Source organism: Haemaphysalis longicornis, unplaced genomic scaffold, assembly GCF_048455015.1.
Source record: "Haemaphysalis longicornis isolate Haplotype H1 unplaced genomic scaffold, Haemaphysalis longicornis Haplotype H1 scaffold_12, whole genome shotgun sequence".
In the NCBI taxonomy this organism is placed as follows: domain Eukaryota; kingdom Metazoa; phylum Arthropoda; class Arachnida; order Ixodida; family Ixodidae; genus Haemaphysalis; species Haemaphysalis longicornis.
Window position 1 is genome coordinate 81,297,578 of NW_027526225.1, and position 25,628 is coordinate 81,323,205.

The 25,628-nt window shown below is 49.3% G+C and overlaps 2 protein-coding genes across 4 annotated transcripts in view; one reads left to right on the forward strand and one right to left on the reverse strand.

The window, feature by feature from the left end:
- Positions 1–25,628, reverse strand: part of LOC144162860 (uncharacterized) — a 299,979-nt gene that overhangs the window by 116,971 nt on the left and 157,380 nt on the right. The gene's annotated exons all lie outside the window — the stretch shown is intronic.
- LOC144161690 (uncharacterized) lies at positions 14,949–21,165 on the forward strand. The gene is made up of 4 exons (XM_077692313.1): positions 14,949–16,010; positions 16,998–18,483; positions 19,036–20,178; positions 21,116–21,165. The coding sequence occupies exons 1-4, from the start codon at positions 14,949–14,951 to the stop codon at positions 21,163–21,165; spliced, it is 3,741 nt and encodes a 1,246-aa protein (XP_077548439.1).

Below are 25,628 nucleotides of genomic sequence, written 5' to 3' on the forward strand. Positions count from 1 at the left end.
AAAACTCAGCTTTAGTTTTCGAAGAAGCTTCAACACTGCACACTACGACAGTCAGCATCGCTTGAGGAAGCCCTCAAAACCTCCTTGGAAGCTGCTCACCTTTTGTAAATCCCTTCAGAAGCTCGTTTTTTTTTTTTTTTCATTCTTGCTATAGCACCCACTGAATCTATTGCGTTTTGTTGCTGCGTAGGTTGCTCGCGCTACCTTTTCTTTCTCCCTTTATGTTTATTGTTTATTGCATTCTGCCTAGAGAACGCCCACCCACGAAACATCCCCCCCCCCCCCTTTAAGGGTGAAATATTCAATTTAATAAAAGACCCCAAAGACCGCCCACCCCCTGGAATCGATGGCTTAAACGCGGATTCGTAAACAAAATAAACGCGAATCATCTATTCATTCTTTGAAGCGGGCACTTTTAACACGAAAGTGTTTGATTCCGGGATTCACGAAGATTTCATTTACGTCATATCCGTCACGGAAGTGACGCCAGTACAACGAAGAAAGCGGCTCGTAGTACCCTACACTTCGGGTTTTTCGTTTTCGGGTTTTATTTTTTAACACGAAAGTGTTTTATGCCGCGACACGCAAAGATTTCACTGACACCACACCCGTCACGGAAATGACGCCAGTACACCTTTGCCGAAGCGACGCGCCAGCAGGACGTCTCTCGCCAAGCACACCCACAACAAGACAGCCGCCAACCCGCAAATCAGACTCAGCTGCAGATTTCGCTGCACATTTCCCTTTCGTGTTATACCTATTCCTATGACACAGGAATCAACCAGAATTTTTTTTGGTCCTGTCCGCACTAGATCCGAAAGTTCACCCACCTCGGATTTTTTCTCGATATCTCCACCGTTGTTGTTGGCGTTGCAGCCACTGTTTGGTAGTTTTTCGCACCTGACCCGAAAATTCGCCCATCCCGCATTTTCCCCTTAATATCTTGGTACTTTGGGTGGGCGTTCTTTCGGAACTTTACGGTATATTACAAGCTTACAGCCACTGCACTCGTTTCCAGCGTTGTATAGTTATTCTAAGACCTGTGATGTTGTACTTGTGGTAATAGCCTGGTAATACCCAAACGCGCGTTTACTCTCCCTAAACAAATATCTAAAATAAACAAGATGTCAAGACCGACACGAAGCAGCGACGCATCGAACGGCATAGCTAACATCGAGCATACCATCGCACTGCTCTACCAGTGGATTAGAAAGGGTGAGGTTGGAGGCGGGGGAGGGAATAAGCGTGAATAATATTTGCGGAAAATGATTACATGGTAAGAAGACGACGCCTGAAAATCACAGTGGTAGTAAAACGTGCACTTAGTTATTAAGCCCGCGCAACTGCACTGGCGAGGACTAGTGAAAGAGAAGGTCACCCAGATGGCTCTCGATCATGCGTATAACGTGCGTTCCGCGCACAATAAAGCGGTGATCTCCTGCCCTCGTTACGTTAGCAGTGCAACGTTCTGGGCGAACAAACAGCGCCGTAATTGATGCAGAGAGCTTAATCGGTGGTAGTAGTTGCGTGTGGTTCAGTAGTGCAAGGGCGGTTATGGGTCGGGTAATCTCTAGACAAAACCTGTATTAATATAACAGGACCCGTTCTTTGAGCGAAGGTCGCCCCGCTGGGGCCGCTGGTACGACGGATTTGGCGATTAGTTACACGGCCGTAGAGAAATTAGCGTGAAATTATAATACACTCGACTCTCGACATATTGGAGGTCGCCCTTAAATTCCCAGTGTTGCTCAGGAGCAACAACTCAAACAATATTTCTTTTTTTCTCTCACACTTTTGTGGTTTTTTGACATTTAACACCATCTACAGACAGACAAAGGATCCAGGACCTTCAAGAATTAAAGAAGAGGGGGCAGCACGAACTTTTATGCACTAAAAAAAATATTGTTTACGCGTGTCAACTGGCATCGAGCCCGGGTGGCTCAATGGGCTGGTGACAAGATACCGAAATTGCGCACTTTCGTTGTTATTACAAATGATAGCAATACAAACTTTGCGTTATTGTCTTCACTTGAACCATAAATCATGTTGACCAAACTAGCTCTCTTGTTCAAGTGATCTATGGGCAGCCAGTGCCCAGTGTGTCCTAGTGTCCGTCCTAACGAACGAAAATTTTTTTCTGACTTCATATTTGTGATGTCCTTTTAGATCCCAAAATACTTCTCACAGGCTTAAGCAAAATGTTAAAATTTTGGGCATCAAAGGTTAACTGGAATTTTCGGGTAATCAGAAGTGATGTGCTAGTCCCGGCAATTTCACGTGTAATTCAATTGCCAAATAATTCGAACATAAAAACCTTTATATCTGTTAATTTAGAAGTCATTTCGAATAAAAAACATCGCGTTGGCCGTCATCCCTCGTTAAAATTCAAAATTTGCAGGCGCCAAACCAGCACTGTGCTCTGCACTGACGTCGGCGCCATCAGAATTCAGGCAGCGCACAGTCGAAAGAGCGGCAGGCCAGTCGAGACTTGCATCAGCGTGCGCATCTCTTTCTTTTGAGGTCTTCAACCTTTGTTGCGCACAGCGCCGTGTGGTGTGAGCAGTTTATGTGGTGGAAGCTTCAGGCTTCTGTTTTAGCAATAAGTCTGAACTATCACAGCGGTCCGTGCTGTACTATCCACTTGGGTGCGAAAGTCGAAATTCTGGACGAAATCAAGAAGTAGGATGTGTTGCCGACTAACGACCACGCTGTTTTTGTTGTTTTTGTTCAATCAAAAGTTTAGTTAATTCGAAGTTTTCTGCGGTCCCCATGGGCTCCGTATTGACGGGAGTCGACTGCAATTTCCTTTTTTTCATTTTTGGTGGCATCTCATAAAGTCACACGGTTTATTTGTTTACTTATTTATTGCTCGGTTGATTGATTGGTCGATTGATTGATTGACAGACTGGAGGACTTGCCGATTGATTGATTGACAGACAGACGGACTGACTTACTGATTAATTAATTGGTTAATTGACTGGCTGACTGACTGACTGACCGACTGACTGAACTCAGTAAAGTGAGTGAATGAATGAGTGAGTGGAACGTCTATTATTAATTACACAACTTCATTGACCCAGATGAAAGTTCATTCTTGGCCGAGGGCGCTTGCCCAAAAGGTAATTACGAGCGTCAGTTTTCAAAAAGAACAAGTCATTTATGCAGGCGAGATGGCATTCCCTACTCGTGGCGCTTGCAGGAATATCTCCCATTCGCTATAACGTATACTCCCTCAAAAGCTGGGAGAGCTACAGATTTGGGCCGCACCGTGCGCGGACAGCAGCCTGCTCATGTACCCGAAAGCACGCCCGCAATTAACGACGCGGTGTAGGGGCAGAAGCGTCACTCGTGCGCTCCCGGGTGCGCCTGACCAGCAAGGCCTGACGAGTTTCACCTCGCTGCCGCTCATCAAGCCAACTATTTCGCATGCACCGTTATCCGAGAGGGGCTACGCTTTCCTCATTTGTTTTCATCACCGATTCTCAGTCGCGAAGCAGGGCGATCGTATACAACAGAGGTCAACGTCGCGGACAATGTCTGCGGGTAGGAGTAAACACAAAAATCAAAAACGTGAGCTTGCCGATGCGCAACAAGCCTATATAGGCGAGACGCGGGGCCAAGTGCGGCCCTGTATTTTTGCTGGCACGTCCATTAGCTTAACGACGGGAGTGGCGCCGGCCAGCCGCCCGGGCTGTCGCTGTCGACCAGGAAGACGACGATGGGACAACAGCGCAATGTGTCGTGCACCCTCCCGGCGCCAACTGGCGGGGGAATGGGAAGAAAATAACGGCAGGCGGGGAGCAGCCGCGAATGCTTACTACCAATGCGTCTCCAAATAGGGGGGGACAAAGACTACTCAATGAAAATACGCAGCGTCTAGAGTGCCGCCGGACGGCCCTGCAGCTCAGCGCTGCAGCTATGGCTGGGGTGCCATCCAACGGCATTCCTATTTTGAAAAGGGTCTCTGCAGCACTTCCGATAAACGCTTTCATTTCCTTCGCGTCTGGAATCTCTCTCTCTCTCTCTCTCTCTCTCTCTCTCTCTCTCTCTCTCTCTCTCTCTCTCTCTCTCTCTCTCTCTCTCTCTCTCTCTTGCTCTCTTCTGATTCGCCGTATGAGCCTTTTCACTTGATAAAAGTAGAAGGTATGCAGCTCGTTTGTCGAGTGAACAACAGCGCACCGTAGCCCGACCAGCAAATTACGCCACAGCAAGGATAGTGAAAGCGCTTTGAGCGGAATCTGGAGCGTATACGCGTCCAGTTGGAGCGTGCAAGGAGCTGCACAATAGAACAGCTCCGGTGTAACCTATCCCACTTCGACTTCGAACAACTTTTTCTCCGGCCTTTTTCAGCCACCAGGGAGAGTTAGTGGCCCTGTATGCGGAGTATAAACTACCGCTTCTTGTTGACGGCCAGGCCAAAAGTTTCCTCAAACGTCCAAAGCTGCTCGTCACCGCGCAAGGTGCCAGATGCGCGGTATCCCGCAACTTTCCCCAAAAATCAGCACCGAGCCAATAGCTCCACGGTGCCCTAAAAACACTATTTATGGTACTGCGTTGATGATCAAGGAGGAGTGAAAACTAAAGTTAATAAAAACCGAGGTATTACCGCACAATAGATGAATTCTTCAGTACACCGGTTCTCCGGGAGGGATGCGGTGTTGGGGGGACGAAGTTGATGCGGCGAGGATTGATTGATTGATTGATTGATTGATTGATTGATTGATTGATTGATTGATTGATTGATTGATTGATTGATTGATTGATTGATTGATTGATTGATTGATTGATTGATTGATTGATTGATTGATTGATTGATTGATTGATTGATTGATTGATTGATTGATTGTATGGTTTAACGCGCCGTCGCTACACAGGCGATGAGGCGCGCCATAGTGGAGTGCTCGGGAATAATTTTAACCACCTGGGGATTTTAATGCATGACTGAAATCTCGAACACACGGGCGTTTTTACTTTTCGCCTCCACCCGAAAAGCGGCCGCCGCGGCCGGGAATCGAACCCGCGTCCTTGTGCTGAGCGATGCGACGAAAATGACGGCTATAAATGGCACAAATTACACGAATTGTTAACGCCCAACATAAACGTAGTTGTTGCTGGTGTCGGTGGTTAAGACAGTGACACCAATGAAATACACACAGGCCGAGGCTGCCTCTTAGTGCCGTCGCGAGGTGGGGAAACTTAGAGCCCCTCAGAGGATGGAGAGTTCCAAGCAGCGTAGATTCCAATGACATCCAGATGCTATAATCACCGTACTTGAACTACATTACGAGATTCCAATCGACGCCGCTAAATATCGCAGCGCCAAGCGTGTTGCGTGCTTTATTATGTACTTTAAAACGGGCGCAATCAATTGTCTAAGTTACGGCCCTCGTGACGTTACGAGCAGCTCGTGCCCACGATAAGAGTGCGTAATTTACTGCAACGAACGACATCACCCTGTTTCGACGGGGAATACGACAGGAGAGGCAGGAATGCGACGCTGGGAAGCCATCAGACGCGACTGGAAATAAACGCACGCAGGGTTTCAAAAAAAAAAAAAAAAAGAAATGGTAGAAAGAAAGCTAGGGCATTCCTGGAGTTCAACATTCGTGCTGGAAACGAAATTCACCCTACAAACTTCGCCATGCTATAAACAAACCAGCGACTAAAAATTACCTTAACATAAATAGTCAAGAAGGTGGTGGGGAGCACAGCCTCGCCGGAAGCGTAGTTGGTATCGCACCGGACCGGTATTCAGAAGGCCGTGGGTTGGCGCCCCACCCAGCGAGCATGTTCAAACTTTATATCGTTAAAACATTAAAAAAAAAGAATCTTTTTCAAGAAGAACAGATGACATACCGCCTTTTTCCCTTTGCTTCCCTGTCGTTCTTGACTGCCTGCCCTTATTTCTGTCTTCATTCAACAGTCCCCTTTTTTCCCATTGTGATTCAATAATATATGTATACAGAGAGAAAGACAGGGAAAGGAGGAGAAAAGGGAGACAGTTGTGTGCATGCGTGCAGTTGCATTAGAAAAAGGAAAGCAACAAAGCAAAGACAAAAGAAATCGCTGTATTCCGTTTCTCGAAGATCTCATGGCGCCAAGAGAGACTTTTTGAGAAATAGAGAATGGAAAGCCAGGAGCAGAACGCCAATAAGGGCACAGGAGAAAAAGTTTGACTTTGCAGATAAAGACAGGAATGTTCCAAATGTGAGCATCGTAGTAAGGTAAGCAAAACCAATCACCTCGGTGGGATCGGATCGAAATGCTCAAGCTTCGACTTACGCGTTCGATGCTTTACCAGATCTGCTGCCCGAGCGGATGGCAACGCATTCAGCCCTACATAGCGGTGAAAAACGAAGAAGCAAGCAAGGACCTTGTATCGTTGTGAAAACATTCGAGAAATTCAGCGCACAGCGAGTCGGCGCACCCAGAGGGGACGCCCGCTGTAAAGAAGCCGAAATGTGGGAAGGTATCAAATGGCGTTATTGAAGATCTACATCACCACCCACCCACCCCCTTTTTTTTGTGAACGTTCAAACGTATTTGTTGACATGACATATGAATGTTCTCATAAGAATAAAAATAAATATTAACACCGTACCACGAGAGCGGGAGAGAGAAATAGAGAGAGGGAGAGATATCTTTCAGTAATAAAGATATATCTCCCTCCCTCCCTCATAGCACGATCTTTTCGTTTATAGTAATACAGCACAGCCCGCTTATAACGGACACATCGGGAAACATAAATCAGTTCGTTATATCCGGTTTTCGCTATATCTGGACATAAAATTATGTATATACAAATGGTAACGGAAAACGAAGATTTGCTAAAACCGGGTTCGCTATAAGTAGGCTATACTGTATATAGTACGGTAAAAAGCCGATATGTTTGCTGCAATGCCAACGCAAACACGCTATTCGGCCGGGGGGTGAAGGAAAGGGGAGGACAGGAGGAGGAAAGGAAGGAAAAAAAGGCTCATGAACTTTTTCACCAACTGTACGTTCTGTCTTCTTCCATTTTTCCTTCTACTTCCGCGACCCAACGCAAGCCCCTTCGAGTAGCGAGCACGCATATAGGTGTGAGAAAAAAAGTTCCGCCGAAGTTTCGCGAGGGCCCACCGGTTGAGTCAGGCCCGCGTGCACGCACGAACGCACGCGGTGAACCATACGATAGGGAGCTTTCGGGGGCTATAGAATCGATCCGGACCCTGTTGCGAGAAGAAGGAGCGGTTGGGCGGCGCGGTGGTTTGTCCGCGGGGAAATTCAATAAGGGGCTCGACCGTTGCCCCCGCCAACGCCTGGTGCTGGGGTCCGGACGCCGGGGTCGGAAATGGGACAACGCCCGGAAGCTGCCGCCCGCTGGCTCGCCGCTGCTGCCTGGCAAGGCAGCCCCGCATTTGTCGCGCGCAAGCCATGCAAGGAGCAGCAACCTGAGCAAAATATTTACCATCCCTTCCTGAATAAAGTTGAGAGAAGCTCGAAAGCTTGTTAACATCGTCATCAGCCTGTCCACGCCCACTGCAGGGCATAGGCCTCTCCGATAGACGTCCAATTATCCCAGTCCTCTGCCTAACTGCGTCAAATTTACATCAAACCCGTTAACATCAAACCTGCGTCAAAAGTGCGCCGATATCTTGGCTGAAATCTTCGCTGTAATCGATCGCCAAACCTTTAAAAACCCAAACCGAAAACGAAGGATGAACTTCATGCGACCATTTTCCACACACCAAGTAAACGCATCCACGAACGATTAATGAGGCAAAGGTACGCTATTGTACTCATCCGTCACGATAGATGCGTGTATTGTCTCATCTAAAGCCGTTCCTATTTCGGGATTTCAGAGTAACCGTTTTGGCACAGTGGAAGCCCGGTTTCACGCACGCGCACTTTGTCCAGAGTTCTTATCACAGCTTTTCGGTCGACCAACCGGTCTACGAGTAAATGCATTAGTTATAGGACAGCACGGCACCGGTCCCACTAAGGAAGCTTTCGCTCTAAAAATTGGGCAGGGCAGTGGAAGGCTCGCCACGCCGTACTGGGTGTGCAGGTGCACCTGTGTTTCAGGTCTGTTTATGTGTTAGACACACAATACGAAATATAAGCACCATTTTGCAAAGCTACGGTGCTACCATAGAAAGAAGTAGTCATAAACAAATGAAACGCGAGCACGAAAATATGAACCAGATAACACAAATCATGCGATTTCTTTCCATGCAAGCCAAATTGTCGCATGTCTCTTTAATAGTAACAAAGTTTGGAAGCGCGATTTCGTAAATACACCACAACCGCGCCAAATTTAGATCTTCGCTAAATATATTCTTAGATTCTGTGTGTTCTGGTTCGCATTTTCATGTTCGGATTTCATTTGTTCATGACTGTATACATTGGAAATAGGTCGCGCAGCTGTACCTATTGTATGTGAGGGAAAAAAAAAGGCGCATAAAGTGTGAACTCAAGCCCTATTCCTAGGACTAGGCGCCCGGCTTTTGGTGTGCCGTTATACGATGACAAAGCACCTCAAATTCCATATTTTAGGGGCGAAGCTGCTCTTGCTCGGGCCATGTCCCGTCCCTCGTTGCTGCTGTACACGGCACGGCACATTAATGAGGGATTGGCCAACCAAAGATTGGCCGAAGAGGTCAAAACGTTCAACGCGTTCGTTGCTACCCAACCAGGAGGAGAGGAAGAAAACGAGGTTGTCGTTCGTCGCCTGCGAGCTGAAGACACGTACTGGGGGTACGCGACACAAGACGCTCTGCAGAAGGCGACGGCCAAGGTGGCTAAAATGGCACACACCGAATTCGCCAACTTACCCATGGAGATTCTCATCGTCCCAAACAAGCCCTACATAATCACCACAAACATCGACGTCATCGACGGGCTTGTCAACGGAGCGGTGGAAAGCTTGACGTGTCGAGTCTTTATATGATGTGCGGGCGAATGTTTCACGATTTTACCGATAAGCATTTTTGCTTCGCCCCTCTCATCATCATTCACTTCGTGGAGATGGCGCGATTTTTTTCTCTAGGCAGCGGCCGCAGCACATATAACGAATTAGGACTTCAGGCTATTTCCCACCCACTATTTGTTCCATCCATACATTGCTGACTATAATTACGCTAAACTATCATTACAAAAACAAAATCAGAAAAAAAACACTGCTTCATTTTGCTTATCGCTTTATCATCCCCAGTTTTCTCGCTCAAAATTCCGACCTCTCAGGAACCTAGCAAAAACAACTTCAGGAAAGTTATATGTGGCATAAAGCAAGGAGTCAACATCGAAATGAAAACACTTAAATCACTTCCCACGATTCTGAACATTTTTTATGTAATTCGCTGTCAAATCTTACTCCCCGTGCATTTGCATGAGATAGTTTTCATGGGTCTGGAGCTTAGTCGCGCAACGCGCTAGACTTGAAACTGTGCACAAAACAAGTTTTCACCCCCAATATTAGGTGCGCGAGAATATTTCACCTTCCGCTATATAACTACAGAGTAATCACTGTTGAAAGGACTGACATGAGCGGGAAAGCTGCACATGAGAAATCAACCTAACTTCAAATCGAGCACATGCGTGTTAGAGTCACCACCGGTTATGTAATAGTTTATTTTCATAAACTGTACAAGGTTATGGGGAAAGAAAGGGAAAAAGTTGCACATAAGCAACTTGACTGGCCCTTACAACCCGCTTATAAAAAAAACCCTTCACTTCCCATACAGTCGTTAGAGCTAAGGCTTACCGCATATTACGAAAACCACGACGACACGGGGCTACGTAATGCTGCAGAAGCCCTAGACAACGCTTGGCGGTAAGGAAGGCGTGATGCGGTGTGCCCTTCACATCCCACTTTTCAGAAATGTCAAAAGCGACAGGAGTGGGCTAATGGCACCGCTGCTCAGGCCCGACGAAGACGCGCACTAAAAGGCAAACGTCAAATCTTCCATAAGCTGTTTAGCAACGTTTTAAGCAACAAATTGGCCTACATCTGTACAATATGAGCGATTTGGTCATGTAATGCCGTGAAGCATTGGGAAGGGGGTTAGTAAAGAGGTTGATGCTATGTGAATATTTACCCATATTTTATTACTTTTAAAATAGCTGTAATATTTTAAGCTTTAATAAGCCCCTGCACACCAATTTTCATAATTAAGTTTTAATCTAATAGAGTTTATTACACCCGCCACGGTGGCTCCCCGGCTAAGGCGTTGTGCTGCTGAGACAAGGACGCGGGCTCTATTCCCGGCAGCCTTTCTGATGGAGGCGAAAAGCAAAAACGCCGGTATGTACGAGATTTAGGCGTACGTCGAAGATCCTCAGGTGGTCAAAATTAATCCGGAGGCCTCCACTAAGGCGCGCCTCATCGCCTGCGTTGCAGCGCGTTGCACCCTACAATCAAGTACCCATATTTTAAGTATAGCGGCTCCAAAAAGACACAGGCTCATGCGCACACGGTACGCACAAACCCATGATAAGTATCCCGGCAAGCAGTTGAGTATTTACCAATTTTAGCTTCACACCGGCGACGGTGAATACTGCAAGCAGAAACAGTTGCGCCCTGCGCTAGCAGCTCATATGTTTGTTACAGATAACGCCCCGGCACTTGGGCGACATTTGACAGATTAAAAGCGGTGAAATCGAGGGTTGGACGGAAACCCGTCTGGTCAGGAAAACACATGATAATAAAACTGGTACCGACCAAGGATGTTTAAAATCCAAAAAAAAAAAAAAACGTTTCGGCTCCCGTACGGGTGCCTTGTTCACAAGATTGTGAACAAGGCACCCGTACGGGAGCCGAAACGTCTTTTTTGGATTTAAAACATTCTTGGTCGGTGCCAGTTTTTATTGTCATTAAAAGCGGTGCTCACCGCCCGTCTTTGCGCACGCAAAAGAAAAACTGCGCGCACGCGTTAAGCAACCAGCAGTGCACGAGCGAAAGAGACATTACCTTACCTAATTCAATCTCACTGCCTTGTTGAAGGCTGTTGCAGCAATCGGGCCGCGCCACCATTTTAACAAAACGTGGCGCGACTAAGCGGGTCCCATCGCGGAAGCGGAGCCATGACGCGCAGCTGGGAGACAGAGCTGTAGGCGGCTCGTATACGCAAGCAATTTCACGCCTCATTTAAGCGATTTCACGCCTGCGCAAATGCACAGCTTTGCAGAAACAAAGAGAGCATCCAGCCCGTTTTTGTCTCACTTGTTTCTCAAGCGGAAGCACTGAACGCCTGCAGAGCGTTTCACCTCCCTTTGCTTCTGCTTCCATCTGTCTTTTTTTCCACTGCCGCGTAATGGCCTAAGGGGAATGCGAAGCTTGCAAAGAAGGTTGCGCCTTATTTCACGCAGTCAAACGTTTTTTCTTGCTTTGCGTGTATGTGGGCAGAAAGATTGGCTTGGCTATTTGATGACTCCGCGGCGGCCGCGATGACTATCCTGTCACTGACGCCACTTCGCCCCATTAGTGTGGACACCGAGAAGAAATGCCGCAATCCGCCGCACGAAGGAATCGTTGTTTCTGTACCGAAGCCCGCGAGTAACGCTTCCAGCATTCCGCAGGTTAATTGCTCAGAGACATGCGAGCTTGTGAACAATTTTTTTTTTTAATTTCCGAGGTAAGTAAGACCTTATGGTAAGGCCTTAAATGGTGAGTAAGACCTTACAAAAGGGCGGAGAGGGTGGGGGGGGGGGGGGAGTTATAAAGGGTATCAAAACGCTGTAGTAATGGCGGGATGGCCCAGTGATAACATTTTCGCCAAATAAAAACGTTGCAATCTAGTTTGATGGTTTCCAGAAACAGTGTACAGACAACGCTCAAAGGCGTGTTGACGGCCGCGGGATGCGGGTTACGGAATATTTAGTGCTCAGCGGCCATACAGTGATCGGGATGGTATACCTAACACTTCGGCGTGTGTGATTGGCCGTAATATTTCAATCAAAACGTTATGGCTGGAGTTAACGATAAGTTTGTTTAGCTTTCATTTGTATGGCGGAGAGAATACAAGAGATGGAGGGAGGGGAAAAGCTTTGGCAAGAAAGGCATCGCTTCTCCAACGTCGACTACACTGGCAGGCCGTAGAACGACGACCGCCACTTTAATCCTCGTCACGGAGTGTGTTTGATGGGCTATATTCCCACCACCACGAGGTGGTGCCTCTTTTTAACAGCAGCGCTCTTTAGGTCGACACAAATCCGTCCGGCAGAACACAAAGAAGCCACTTCTGGTAAATAGTGTTCTTGGAGCTCAGACGGCGAACGGAACGAAGCGAAATAAGCTGTCGCCGCAGTGTAGGGCGCGCGCTACCCTGTTTTTTTTTTTTTTTCTTTTCTGTTTCATTGTTTTCCATCTGCAGTAAATATGGCTTGGTTTGGATTTGCAACACATTGTTTTCACTCTAAGCCGACTACTTCAGCGAGGAGCGTAAGAAACCAGGAAATCCCAGTTCAAATTAACCGTAAGTTCGAATTAACCGAGTTCGAATTAACGGGCTTTTACTCTATTTGCTTTACAGTGCCGTCCAAAACAGCTTCCCACTGGTGGAGACCGGCTGCTCACTCTATCCTCGGATACGCTGTCAGTGTGGGGAGAAGCCAGGTCGACCCCAGCTCTGCTCTTTCTCCAGCCTTGCACCAATAGTGCAGGCTGCGCCATTTATTTTTATTTGTCCCCGCTTACATCATCACTTAACCCTTCTGACTGATGTCTCCGATCCAAGCCTTTCGTACTGCGATAGGTGTCTGCCGCTCGGGCGAATAGAAGGGAGACGATTAGCTCAGCAGCGCAGAGGGCAACACCTCCGGTCGTATAAAGCCCAGCAGCAGCAGCAGCAGCGGGGGCGCATGTTGCGCCAGAAGTGTGTCGCGGGCGAATAAAAAAAGCCAAGGACGTGGAACAAAGCTTTGTGCTCCGAATCCCCCACCGACTCTGGTGACCCGGAGAGGTGCGCTGTGAGAGGAAACGAAATAAAGGGAACGGCCACCCCCAAAAAGAAGAAAAGGAGGAGCGAAAGATAACAAAAAAAAAAATTAATGTAATGCGGCGGCAACGCCGCCGGCGCGAGCCCACACCTCCCAGGTACAAAAGCCTCTTTGCAGTGTCATCACATTGACAGGACGAGCGTGAATTGAAATAAACGAAGAAAGAAACAAAAACAGTGTCATCAGATGAGAGTGAAGTTTAGGTCAGCTTAAGAGACGAACTGCGAGGTCGAGGAAGTGAGGTTAAGGTTTCCCTTGGGTATGCCTAAGTTGTGAACGCAGGCGAGCGCGCGTAATGACGCAACGTTGTGCACCGTGTAAGCGCCCGCGTTTGGCCGTCGGCACAGATACCGCGTTGCCGGGCGGCCTGACACCGAGCAGCTGCGGGCCAAGAGGTCGCGCCGAGTATGTATACGAAGTCCACCGCCGGTTTTGAACGGACTGTCGCCGCCTCGTCACCGTTCGGACGCCATATCATTAACATATAAATAGGATTTTTTTTTATTGGAAGTTTCGCAAATACAACACATGTTGTGGTGGGTATTTTTACAACTTTATTGCAATTCTACTTACACTGTGAAATGATTTACACCCTTTTGTCTTTAGCTAACACCCTTACACCCTACCAACAAACAAAGAAACACACACACACACACACATATATATACATATACATATACATATATATATATATATATATATATATATATATATATATATATATATATATATATATATATCCCAATGGTGTTTAATTCAATCAGAGTTGTCCAAGCGGGAGGCGGGTAAGAGCAGTCTCTTCAAAAAACGGTCACGCCGGAGATAACCTTGCTAGATGCCCAGACAAGCACTGATGATGACTGTTGCAGGTACGCAGCACGTACCCATGCGTAGATTGGCGATGGTTCCGCACATACCGTTTCCTGCTCCAATTGTGCATTACACACTTCTTGAGATTGAGCTGTAGTCCAGCTGCAGTGAGACAGGTCAGTACTTGGCGCAAACGAGCAAGATGTGTTTCGAAGTCAGGAGAGAACGCAACGACATCGTCTAAGTAGCAGAAGCAGATATGCCATGAGCCCGCGCAAGATGCTGTCAATCATTCTTTCAAAGGTGGCTAGCGTGTTGCATAGCCCAAAGGGCATGACGTTGAATTCATATATCCCATAGTGAGTCACAAACGCCGTTTTAGGCCGGTCACACTCAGCCACCGGCACCTGCCAGTAGCCGGAGCGCAAATCTAGGGAGAAAAAGAATTCGGCACCGTGTAGACAATCGAGAGCGCCATCGATCCGAGGCAAGGAATAAACGTCTTTACGGGTAATCTTGTTAAGGCGTCGATGGTCTACACGGAACCTTAGGGACCCATCTTTTTTTCGTTAGCAAAACTACTGGCGACGACCAGGGGCTTTGTGACGGACGAATGACGTCGCGTTGCAGCATGTCTTCGACGTGTTTATTAATAATCCCGCGTTCTGAAGCCGACACCCTGTAAGGTCGCTGCCTCAAAGGTGCGTGCGTCCTAGTGTCGATGTTAGAACTGTGCGCGGACCTTCCGTCCAGTCGTGGAGAGAGCCCACAGAGGGACGACAGAACGGCCGGGCGCAGGAAAGGAAAAGCCATTAAGAGGCGCCTCTGGCCGTAACGGGACACCACGACTGGAGGGAGGGGCCGCTCGCGGAATTCGGGGAAGCGAGGGAGCGGCCCGGCTCTTGGTGACCGCGAAAGCGGAAAGGAACAGAACGACTCGGAGGGGCCCACGGACGAGCATCGTTTCGGCGACTGCTCGAATTGGCTCCAACGAGAAGTGAATAAACAGTTTGACGAACGAAATATCGAAGTGCTTCTTCTGGGTTATTTCAAAAACCTGCAACGACAGGAGAAGTATCTCTTACAACAACATTTTGGTGCCGAAACCCGGGAACGGATTACCACATCGACCGGACCCCACCGACTCCACTTCAAGCACCGACATGGAGATTCAACGAAAGAAACGACGGGCCATCCGATCACAGGTAACCCGCATCGTTAAAGAAATCGACGAATGCCTTGCGGCCAGCGCCGAGCCGACCGTCGACGCATTGAAGGCGATGCTGCAGCGCCTTGAAACAACCAGCCTCAAGCTGTCAGAAGTGGACGCGGCGATCGAGCGGTGCCTGACAGATGAGGACGCTGACGAAGAGTTCGAGCAGGTCTTGGAATATTCGGACAAGATCGCCAATTCCTTGGGCAGGCTCAAGCACAAGATCGAGACGCAGCGTCTTCCTCGTCAGGCACAGACTCCAAGTACGAGCAGCAACGAACCTCAACCGCAGAAAACTTCAGCCCCAAAAACGAAGCTGCCAAAATTAGAACTCATTCGGTTTGACGGCAAGCGGAAAAATTGGCAACCGTTTTGGGAACAATTCGAACAATCAGTGCACAAGAATGCGGACTTGACTGCAAGCGACCGATTTCACTACCTGAGGTCCCTGCTCACCGGAGATGCTGCGGCTGCTATTGCAGGACTCCCAGCGACTGCCCAGTGCTACAGCGACGCCGTCGATCTTCTACAGCAGCGTTTCGGCAGCCCAGCGGCGTTGATACAAGAGCACATGCAAGGCCTCATCGACGCGCAGCCGTTGACGTCGTCAAAGAATGTGCCCGCCCTGCGGCGTCTTTACGACAGGCTACAGGTGCACATGCGAGGACTCAAGTCGTTAGGTGTGGCGGACGAGTCGTACAGCGCAATGCTCTACCCCGTGCTGCTACGTGTGCTTCCAGCGGACATGATTTTGGATTATCACCGCCGGCAAGCCGAGGATAGTGACGGGACAAGCAGTGCAGCATCAGCGAACGGCGACTCTGCATCAACCGGCTCATCAGCATCATCTCAAGAGTCTCCACTCCGATCTCTCCTCCACTTCTACCGACGAGAGCTGGAGAGCCGTGAGAGGGCAGCGGAAAGCCGACCCGACGACAACCACGGTAAGCCCCCGCCTCCTTTTCGCAAGCATCACGCGGCATCCGACAAGGGCCCCCCTAGAACCCCAACGGTAGCGGCCTTGCACGGGACGTCGTCCGACACGCAGTGCTTACTTTGTCAATCGAAGGCACACGACACTCCCGACTGCAACGCAAAAATAGACCTGAGGGAAAAGAAGGCCATACTAACATCGAAAGGCAGGTGTTTCCGCTGCACCAAGCGCGGACACCTTGCAAAGCGTTGTAGGGCAAGCATCGAATGCAAAGCTTGCAAACGACGGCACGCAACGACGATGTGCGACCCGGAGTTCTTGAGAAAAATGCATGCGCATGGCGAAGAAACGAAGGTGAAGGAGGTGTTTAACGCTCCCATCTCTCTGCATGCATCCGAGAACACAACCGATCGCCCCTCCGTACTCATGCCGACTGTGACAGCGTGGAGCAGTGGACAGAGCACAAAGAGTATCACAAGAATCCTTTTCGACAGCGGCAGCCAACGATCGTTTATTACGGAGGAGCTGTCTAAGAGACTCGGCTGTCGGCCGCTCCGCACGGAGAAACTCTCGATTGGAGTGTTTGGAGGGCAGAGCGACGCACGAACATTCCGGGTGGTTGAGGTTCGCCTCATCAGCAGGCATAATGCAAACACGGAAAGGGTAATTGAGGCGCTGGAAACACCCTCAATCTGCGAGCAACAAATTCCCTGCCCTGACGACGAAATTCGCAAGTCGCTAGAAGAACTTCGCTGCCCACTCGGTGACGACACAACAGTACTAACGAACGCGAGCACCGGAATCCTTGTTGGCTCTGATTATTATTGGGAGTGCATTACGGGCTCTGTAAGAAAGCTGCAAAACAAACTCATGGCAGTGGAGACAAGATTCGGTTGGGCAGTTCAGGGTCAAACTTCGACAACATGTCAGCTGGTAAACTGTGCCCACGCGATCGTCCTACGTACGACAGTAGCCGACCAAGAAACAGCGCCAATTTTGAGGCAGTTTTGGGAGCTAGAGGGCGTCGGAGTGTCGGAAACAACTCAAAACCCCTCGAACTGTCAGGTTAAGGACGAATTCAAGAACAACATCGAGACAGTTAACGGCCGCTACCAGGTGAAGCTGCCGTGGAAGAATAACGTAAAGTTGGCAGACAACCGCGCAGTGGCAGAGAAACGATTTCGTTCCCTGACAAAAAGGCTCAACAGAGCCCCGGAACTCATGGAAAGGTACGACACCGAGATGCGGCGACTGATTGACGATGGCGTAGCAGAGGAAGCGCCCACTGATCCACACGACGGCAATCAGCGTATCTATTACATGCCGCACCAACCTGTTCTGCGAGACAACAGCACGACAACCAAGCTCAGAATCGTGTTCGACGCGTCATCGCACAGTACGGACGCAAACTCGCTGAACGACAACTTGGACAGTGGGCCAAATCTAAATCCAGACCTCGTGCGCCTGCTACTAAATTTCCGAAGCCACCCAGTCGCACTCGTCGCTGATGCGGAAAAGGCGTTTCTGCAGATAAGTGTCGCCCCTGAAGACCGCGATGCGCTTAGATTTTTGTGGTTTGCTCGTAAGCCCGAAAATGACAAGCCCTTGCCGGAAATCGCTGCATACAGGATGACTCGAGTGCCGTTCGGGACAACGTCAAGCCCTTTCCTTTTGGCGGCAACGCTGCAGTGCCACCTTGAGAAAATGGAGCAGCAATACCCAGAAACAGCGAAGATGCTGAAAAACTGCATCTACATCGATGACGTGCTGTGCGGCGCCTCCAGCGAAGAGGAAGCGGTAAAGGTGTACGGCGAGGTTAACCGCATTTTCGCTGCAGCGTCGATGCGCCTGCACAAGTGGGGGTCTAACAGTAGCCAAATGAGAGAACTTTTCGCGCAGGACAGCCTCAACGAAGTACCTCTTGGTCAACCCGCCAACCTGCTAAAGGTTCTCGGCCTTACGTGGTTACCTAACGAAGACCTCCTAACCTTTGCTCCAGATCCTGTCATCAAATTTTCTGCGGAGCAAAGAAACACGAAGCGCTTCGTCCTACAGACAAGCGCTCGGCTGTACGACCCACTTGGTCTCCTGTCAGCTTTCACAGTGAGGGCAAAAACACTCTTCCAGGAAATTTGGAAGGCAAACATCGCCTGGGATGACCCCTTACCCGACCATCTACTGAACGAATGGACGAAGTGGTGCCAGGAGCTACCTTTGCTCAGTGAGATGAGCATTCCCCGAACGTACGAGGGAAATATCGGAGGGAACCCTGTGCACCGCACACTACACGTGTTTTGCGACGCCAGCCAGAAGGCGTACGGTGCGGCTGCATACCTGTGCACAGAGAGCAGCACAGGCGAACGAACCTGCACCCTGATCATGGCCAAATGCCGCGTGGCACCAGTGAAGCCCATCACATTGGCAAGGCTGGAGCTGATGGGAGCCTTGATGGCATCTCGACTTTGCCAATTCATCGGGTCAAGCCTCAAGCTTCATATCGACAGCATCCACTTGTGGACGGACTCGATGATCACCCTTCACTGGATCCGAGGTGACGCGGCAAGGTGGAAGGAGTTCGTAAAGAACCGGGTTGCAGAGATCCAACAAAACACGGACGTCGCACAGTGGAGGCATTGCCCAGGCAAAAGTAATCCCGCCGATCTCATGACGAGGGGCATGACCGCGGCTAGCCTAAAATCGAGCGACATGTGGTGGCACGGTCCATCATGGATAAGACAACAGGAGGAAGTATGGCCGTCCGAGGAGCGTCCGTCTGGTTTCACGCCTGAAGAGTTGGAAACGAAAAAGGAAGTAAATGTAGCGACAACGACTTGCGAAGAACAACCCGATCTCCTGAAGTTGACGCGTTTCAGTTCGGCGACAAAGGTGAATCGCGTGACGGGTTGGGTTATGCGCTTTCTGCATAACCTGCGAAGCAAGGAAAAGACTTCCGGTCCATTGACGGCAGCCGAGATTGAACGAGCCGAAGAGTACTGGCTGAAGAAAGCTCAACAAACGGCCTTTTCGGACGAAATACGCCGCACGACACAGCGTATGAAGCTTTCAAACGACTCTTCGTTGAAGGACTTTAACTTGTTTACAGACGAAAAGGGCCTGCTCAGAATACGCGGCCGACTGTGCTCTGCGAACAAGACGAGGGATGAGCGCCACCCGATCGTGATGCCCAAGGAGCACCGATACACAGTCCTGCTGGTAAATCGAGCACATTTGCAACTCCTACACGCGGGCGCCAGAGACACACTCGTGCAGCTGCGCGAACGATACTGGATTGTGCGTGGACGCCAACTCGTGAAAAGTGTGGTGCGATCTTGTGCTGTGTGCCGGCGGTACAGTGCTTCCCACATCGAGGCAGACACCGGACTCCTTCCCCCCGAACGGACCACCAAAGCAGAGCCCTTTGAGGTTGTCGGCATTGACTTTGCCGGCCCCCTTTTTGTGAATGAGAAGGGCAAGATGGTGAAAGTGTATATAGTGTTGTTTACCTGTGCCGTGACGCGTGCAGTGCATTTGGAACTCGTTACGGACATGAGCACAGGAACTTTCATCCATGCCTTTCGTCGCTTTGTGTCACGCAGGGGGTTATGCCGAGGAGTTTACTCGGACAATGCCTTGACTTTCAAACGCGCCTCTAAAGACATGGGCAATCTTTGGAAGGCCCTGCGGCACCCCGATTCCCAGAGATACTTCTCCAACTCGGGCATTGAGTGGAAGTTTATTGCTGAACGAGCGCCGTGGTGGGGAGGGTTCTATGAGAGAATGGTTCGAAGTGTAAAATTGGCCCTAAAGAAGACCATCGGCCGGCAGACCCTTGGCTTTGTCGAGCTGTCAACGGTGCTCGCCGAGGTCGAAGCAGTCATAAATTCTAGGCCCCTCACTTACACTTACGACGACCCTAACGATGGTGCCCCCCTCACACCAGCCTGCTTCTTGGCCGGAAGACGCCTAACCACACTGCCACTGCACGAGGAAAAATTCGTGGAAAGCTCTGCGACCTCGCTCCGACTGCTCTGGCAAAAACGAAAGCAGATCCTGCATCTGTTCTGGAATGTGTGGCGAAAAGAGTACTTGGGGCAGCTTCGTTCGGCCTACGCCTCGAAGAAAACGAAAGGAGGGGTCCCTGGGGTCGGCGACGTGGTGTTAATACGGGAGGACCGCCCGCGGCTGCTCTGGAAGACCGGCATCGTGACAGCAGTGTTTCCCGGCCGAGACGGCAAAATCCGCTCTTGTGAGGTCAGGGTGCCGCAGGGAAAAACAGTAAAGCGACCGGTTCAGCTCCTGTTCCCATTGGAAACAACATAACGTAGAATGAGCCCTGTCTCATTGCGGGGGGGAGTGTTAGAACTGTGCGCGGACCTTCCGTCCAGTCGTGGAGAGAGCCCACAGAGGGACGACAGAACGGCCGGGCGCAGGAAAGGAAAAGCCATTAAGAGGCGCCTCTGGCCGTAACGGGACACCACGACTGGAGGGAGGGGCCGCTCGCGGAATTCGGGGAAGCGAGGGAGCGGCCCGGCTCTTGGTGACCGCGAAAGCGGAAAGGAACAGAACGACTCGGAGGGGCCCACGGACGAGCATCGTTTCGGCGACTGCTCGAATTGGCTCCAACGAGAAGTGAATAAACAGTTTGACGAACGAAATATCGAAGTGCTTCTTCTGGGTTATTTCAAAAACCTGCAACGACAGGAGAAGTATCTCTTACAACAGTCGATATGGTGGGCTACTGTTGACTTTCTACCCTAGGGAGCTCGTTGACAGTCAAATGAAGAGTGGAACGCGTGCAAAAAGGTTCAGTAGCTGCTTGAGCTTGGTAGAATCCAAATCGGCGTGAGAGACTTCGTGAATACGTATTCGGATAGGAGCTGGTCGGTGAGATTGGAAGACGTCAGGGCGGTTAGCGGAAGGGTAGGCGGGTCATTGCAAATGTCGAAGCTGAGAATGGAGGAAGTATACGTTCTATTTGGCCAATCAACTCGCTGCGAAGCAGACTGACAGGGTTGTCCGTGAGGTTAGTAATGAACGTGGTACTTCCCTTTGTGACGTACGCATATAACACGGCGGTACAGAGCACAACGCGTTTTTCACATTTCTTTTTACTTTATATATATATATATATATATAAACATTTGTCTTGATTTTGCTTTTTCTGATCCATGCAAGACTGACAGCTGTGGAGGCGGAGGCCGAAGAACGGCACACGGGACCGGACGCAATTTAGATGCGGAATCATTAATTATTCACTGAACGAGAAAGCTGGCGTCGCCGTCGGAAGCCGACGAATGTCACCCGCGCGACTGTGCATGAGGCGCTCCGTTGGACGAGTTCCAGATTAATATCAACACGAGTGAAGGACCGCGCGCAGAGCCACGTGGAAAGCAGAGAACGCAGCGGTGGCTCTGCATTTCCACCGCTGACCTCACACAGCGGCGCAACCGTCCCCGTTACTCGCAGCGGTAAGGTGGAAGAAGCACTCGCGGCGTTCAAAAGGGCGTTCAAGTCCGCATGCGACGTGATTTCGCATGCAGAACTCCCCAAGGACTTATCAAGTGTCCCCAGATAATTTTTTTGAGGGGGGGGGGGGGGGGTAGCATATATTTGTCACGACGCATTCGCGCTCTAACGTATAATTTGGCGCGCCGAAGCAGCAGGTGAAAGGCCAAGTCCGGGATTCAATTAAACCACCCTTGAAACTTCCGTCTAACGTTTCGTGTTTAAAGGCGCACTATTATAGCTATGTTACGAGCTCAGCTCATAGCTCATTATGTATTTTTCATTAGCAGTTAGCCATATCTGACGCTCGCGCTGAGAGAGGGAGCGAGCGAGAGAGAGAGAGAGAGAGAGAGAGAGAGAGATAGATAGAGAGAGAGATAGATAGAGAGAGAGAGATAGAGAGAGAGAGAGAGAGAGAGAGAGAGAGAGAGAGAGAGAGAGAGAGAGAGAGAGAGAGAGAGCAATTTTTAATAAAGCCTTCCTCCAAAAATTTCATTTGTGGAGGAAGAATACAGCGCTGAAAATAAAATCAACGCTTCTTTAGGACCGTTTTGTATTTGTTCAGGTGCGTGAACAAAAGCTGCGCTTGCTATTTTGTTCAGCACATTGCCCTTGGGCAAAACAAAATATGATAGGCACCAGGACAGATGACAAGCGCTGTGATCGAACGGTTACCCTATTTCGTACGAATCGCTTTCAGCGGTGAGTTCGGTGAACTATAGCTGTCGATATTGCTGATCAACAAATAGTTGTCGTTGTAGCCACTGCTAGCGATGAAAAAACGGGACAGATCCAAGAACTCTCCGCTGATCCAGCGCAGTTATATTAGACAAAAAAAAGAGAGAAGAAAACTGGTGAGGTAGCAGTTCGAAATATTCAACAAAATACGCGCACATTAGGTGGTGATCGTGATATCGTTAGCTGCAGGAAGTGACAAAAACGCGGCGGTGGCTCGAAAAAGAACAAAAAAAAAAAATCCCCGCAGTGCACAAGAAAGGAAGGAAAAGTTAATGTCCGTAGTCGTAAAAAAAATACTCTAATTTCTCCTGATCGGAATAGCTAACAATATTTCAAGAAATGGAAAGGACTACCTGATAAATAGTAAACACAGGAAACAGACTGGCAGCTAGATCCCCTGTCTCCATCTATCCCAGGCGTTTTGCGTTAGGTCGGAGGGAAAATCGTAGGCCCATATGACGGAAACATTGGATCCTTCGATTCTCTACCATCAGCAAAACCATCTACCCTCAACATTTCCGGCAGCCACCATGTTGGTTCCACCAGCCTTGTGTTAAATAAAAAACAATGTACACCCGTCTTCCGCGCACGCCGGGCATACACCGAAATGTAAACGAGTACAGCTAAAACCCGATCTAACGAAGTCATCGGGAACCGGAAATTACTTCGTTAAATCGAGAACTTCGTAAAATCAAGACCGTCATAAATTCGATGTTTTTTAAAGGGAGGCGTATCCCAGCAGCAGCTACCACGACATCGCAATTGCGGCAACCACGGCGGTCACCTGCTAATAAAGTAGCAAAGCGCTAAAAGTCGGCGGTGAAAATAACAAGCCATCCGGGTTGTGCAGGCCTCACAGGCAGCCCTCGCGACTCACGCCAAGAACGCCTGCTGTCCTGGTAGATGACGACCGAACTGATGATTAAAACCGAAACTTTATGAACTGAATTAGAATACACAAGGTGGTTACAATCAACAAGTCCATGCCGTAAAAAGGCAGTGGTGTGCGACCAGCTGCCACACCTTAGCTCATCGTCTCTGAAGTGCAGGCTGCCACACCCGGGTTCATAGTCCCAGCAGGGCGAGGGTTTGTCTCAGTGTCGTTTGCCGGTGGGGGGAAACAAGCCATGGAGATGGCGGCAGACAGTCGGAAAAAGGTAGTTTCGGTTTCGTTTTGAAGAATTCGGGTGCCCTTCGTAGCGATGGGCAGCACACTGGGTTTCCCCTGAAGTCGCCGCACTACAGAAGACGCGTGAAACACAGCCCCTTTTGTTGCACCACTTCCCCACTGAGTGGAACATTCTTGGCTCTCATATTCTTGAACCACGTAAACAGGGCTTACCCTGACTTGTCGTGCCGGGTGGTCTTGAGATTCTTTTTGTTCAACGCAATTCCAGACGAAGTGGCATAGATGATGGCGTCCTTGCCCTCCAAGCGTGTGGAAATCGTGCTGGCCGGGATATCGTGGTCTGCGTCCACGGGAGTGCTGAGTTTATTTCGTAGAGTTCCGTAAAAAAGAAACTTGATGCCCCGTTTTCTTTGTTTTGTTTTGTTTTTTTCCTGGCGTGGAGCACAATAATTTTCGCGGCGTTCTGCCGAAATACATTCAAAATTACTCCTTTTTAAATGTCTGTTTCCCAAATTTTTTGTTAAACCGGGAATGGCCCTGAATCTGTTTCGTTAGTTCGAGTTCATAAAAACATTGGTCCGTACAGACACCTGTGCGGGAACTCAAATTTGTTCGTTAGATCGGGAAATTCGTAAGATCGGGTTTCGTTAGATTTCGTTAGAGTTTTTACTGTACTTTCTTCATGCGACACACACTGAATATCCGCCTGGAAACCTTCTCGGTCTTTCCGTTCATTTTTCTCCTTTTCCCCTCGTGTTCGCTGGTCATGAACGGACAAACATGCTAAGAAAAATTCACGCATCTCCACGAAGTGAATCGCGACGCGTGGGCGAACCACTGGGGATCGTTCTTACCGTAAATCACCCGTGGCATTGCCCACTCGCGCATGTAAATGAGTGATAACGCGTGTGTACAGTATGTAAAATTCCAATCCAATCAAATCCGATACCATTCAATCCAATCCAAATGCAATCCAATCCAGTGCTCCTCGCGCATGCGCAACACTGTGTACACGGACGCCAATCCCCGGACAAAGCGAGGCCCTAAGGTGCTTCGCCCCCTAAAATCGAAAGAACCTCGTTTCTAGAGAAAAATTACGAGTATTCGCGCAGTCCACCACAGAACACTTCTTGCGCACACCCCGAAGTCACCGTCACAGCATAACTACAACAGCGTTGTCTGCTTGGCTTCCCGCCGCGTAGTTTGGGAAGCACCCACGAGATGGCACAGCCAGCAGTCTTGTAACATTCGTCAGGAAAAACTTTTGGACGGTGCGTAGTAGTTCTCGACGGCTTTCCCATATATCCCTCCTCCTCGCGCGGCACGTCGCAGAGACAGAACTATGTTTGCTTGGCTCAATCAAACAAAAGTCCCATTTGCGCTCCGTCACGTTTCGTTTTCCGCGTTCTTCCTTCTCCGAATGATAGAAACGGTCCTTCCTGTTGGCCCTCAGGACCCGCCGCGGCAGTCAGCGAAATGGCGCAGCACGAGTCTGAAGGACGAACTGTCAAACACTAATGGATCCATGGCGCCTCCGTTCTTACCCTCGACCTTAACCGGCCGACAGCGGCAGCAACCGTTCTTGAACGGAGAAGTGCTTTGGCGAAGCGAACGAAACATATAGCTCGGCTACAGGGAATTTTCTGCGGCTGCACTGAACGGAACGCCAATAATTCGACACGGCTGTGAGGTCCTAGTTATTTGTCGTGCTAGCCGCCTTCTTCGATTGCCCTTACGACATTCGCTGAGACAATTTAGAACTGAATATCGCCATCCTGTGAGGTCATCCGGACTTTTCACATAACACATTCAAGGCTCCGTGATAGCAGCTTAATGAGGCTTGCTTGCTGGAGAGTTGGTCCATGACAGACGAAGAAATAAATATGCGCGAAACACGAAGAGGAAGCACGTCATTCGCGCAGTATTTATTTCTTAGTCTACAGGCTAACTTTTTCAAATTTTTTCCCCTTTCCCCTCTTTTCCGCCCTGTAATACTTATTCAAAGGTATCTTAATTCTCTCCTGCCCGTCTCCGCTCAGCAGCATGTAGGCGACATTTGTTTTAATTTCCTCTACAAGCTGGGCCTGTAAGGTACTTTAAAAACAAACAACAAACAAACAAAGCAAAAACATCCGGCAGGCATTTCTGCTTTTTTAAAATAAAAATCCCTCCCCCCTCCCTCTCTATACCTCCCTATTAAATGAGCCATGAAGAGAAAATACAACTTCGTTTAACTTGAAAGAACTAGGATTCAGTATCTCACTCATTTCCATTAGAGCCACAAAAGATGTTTTTTAACGAAAAAAAAACAAGAAGTATTTAAA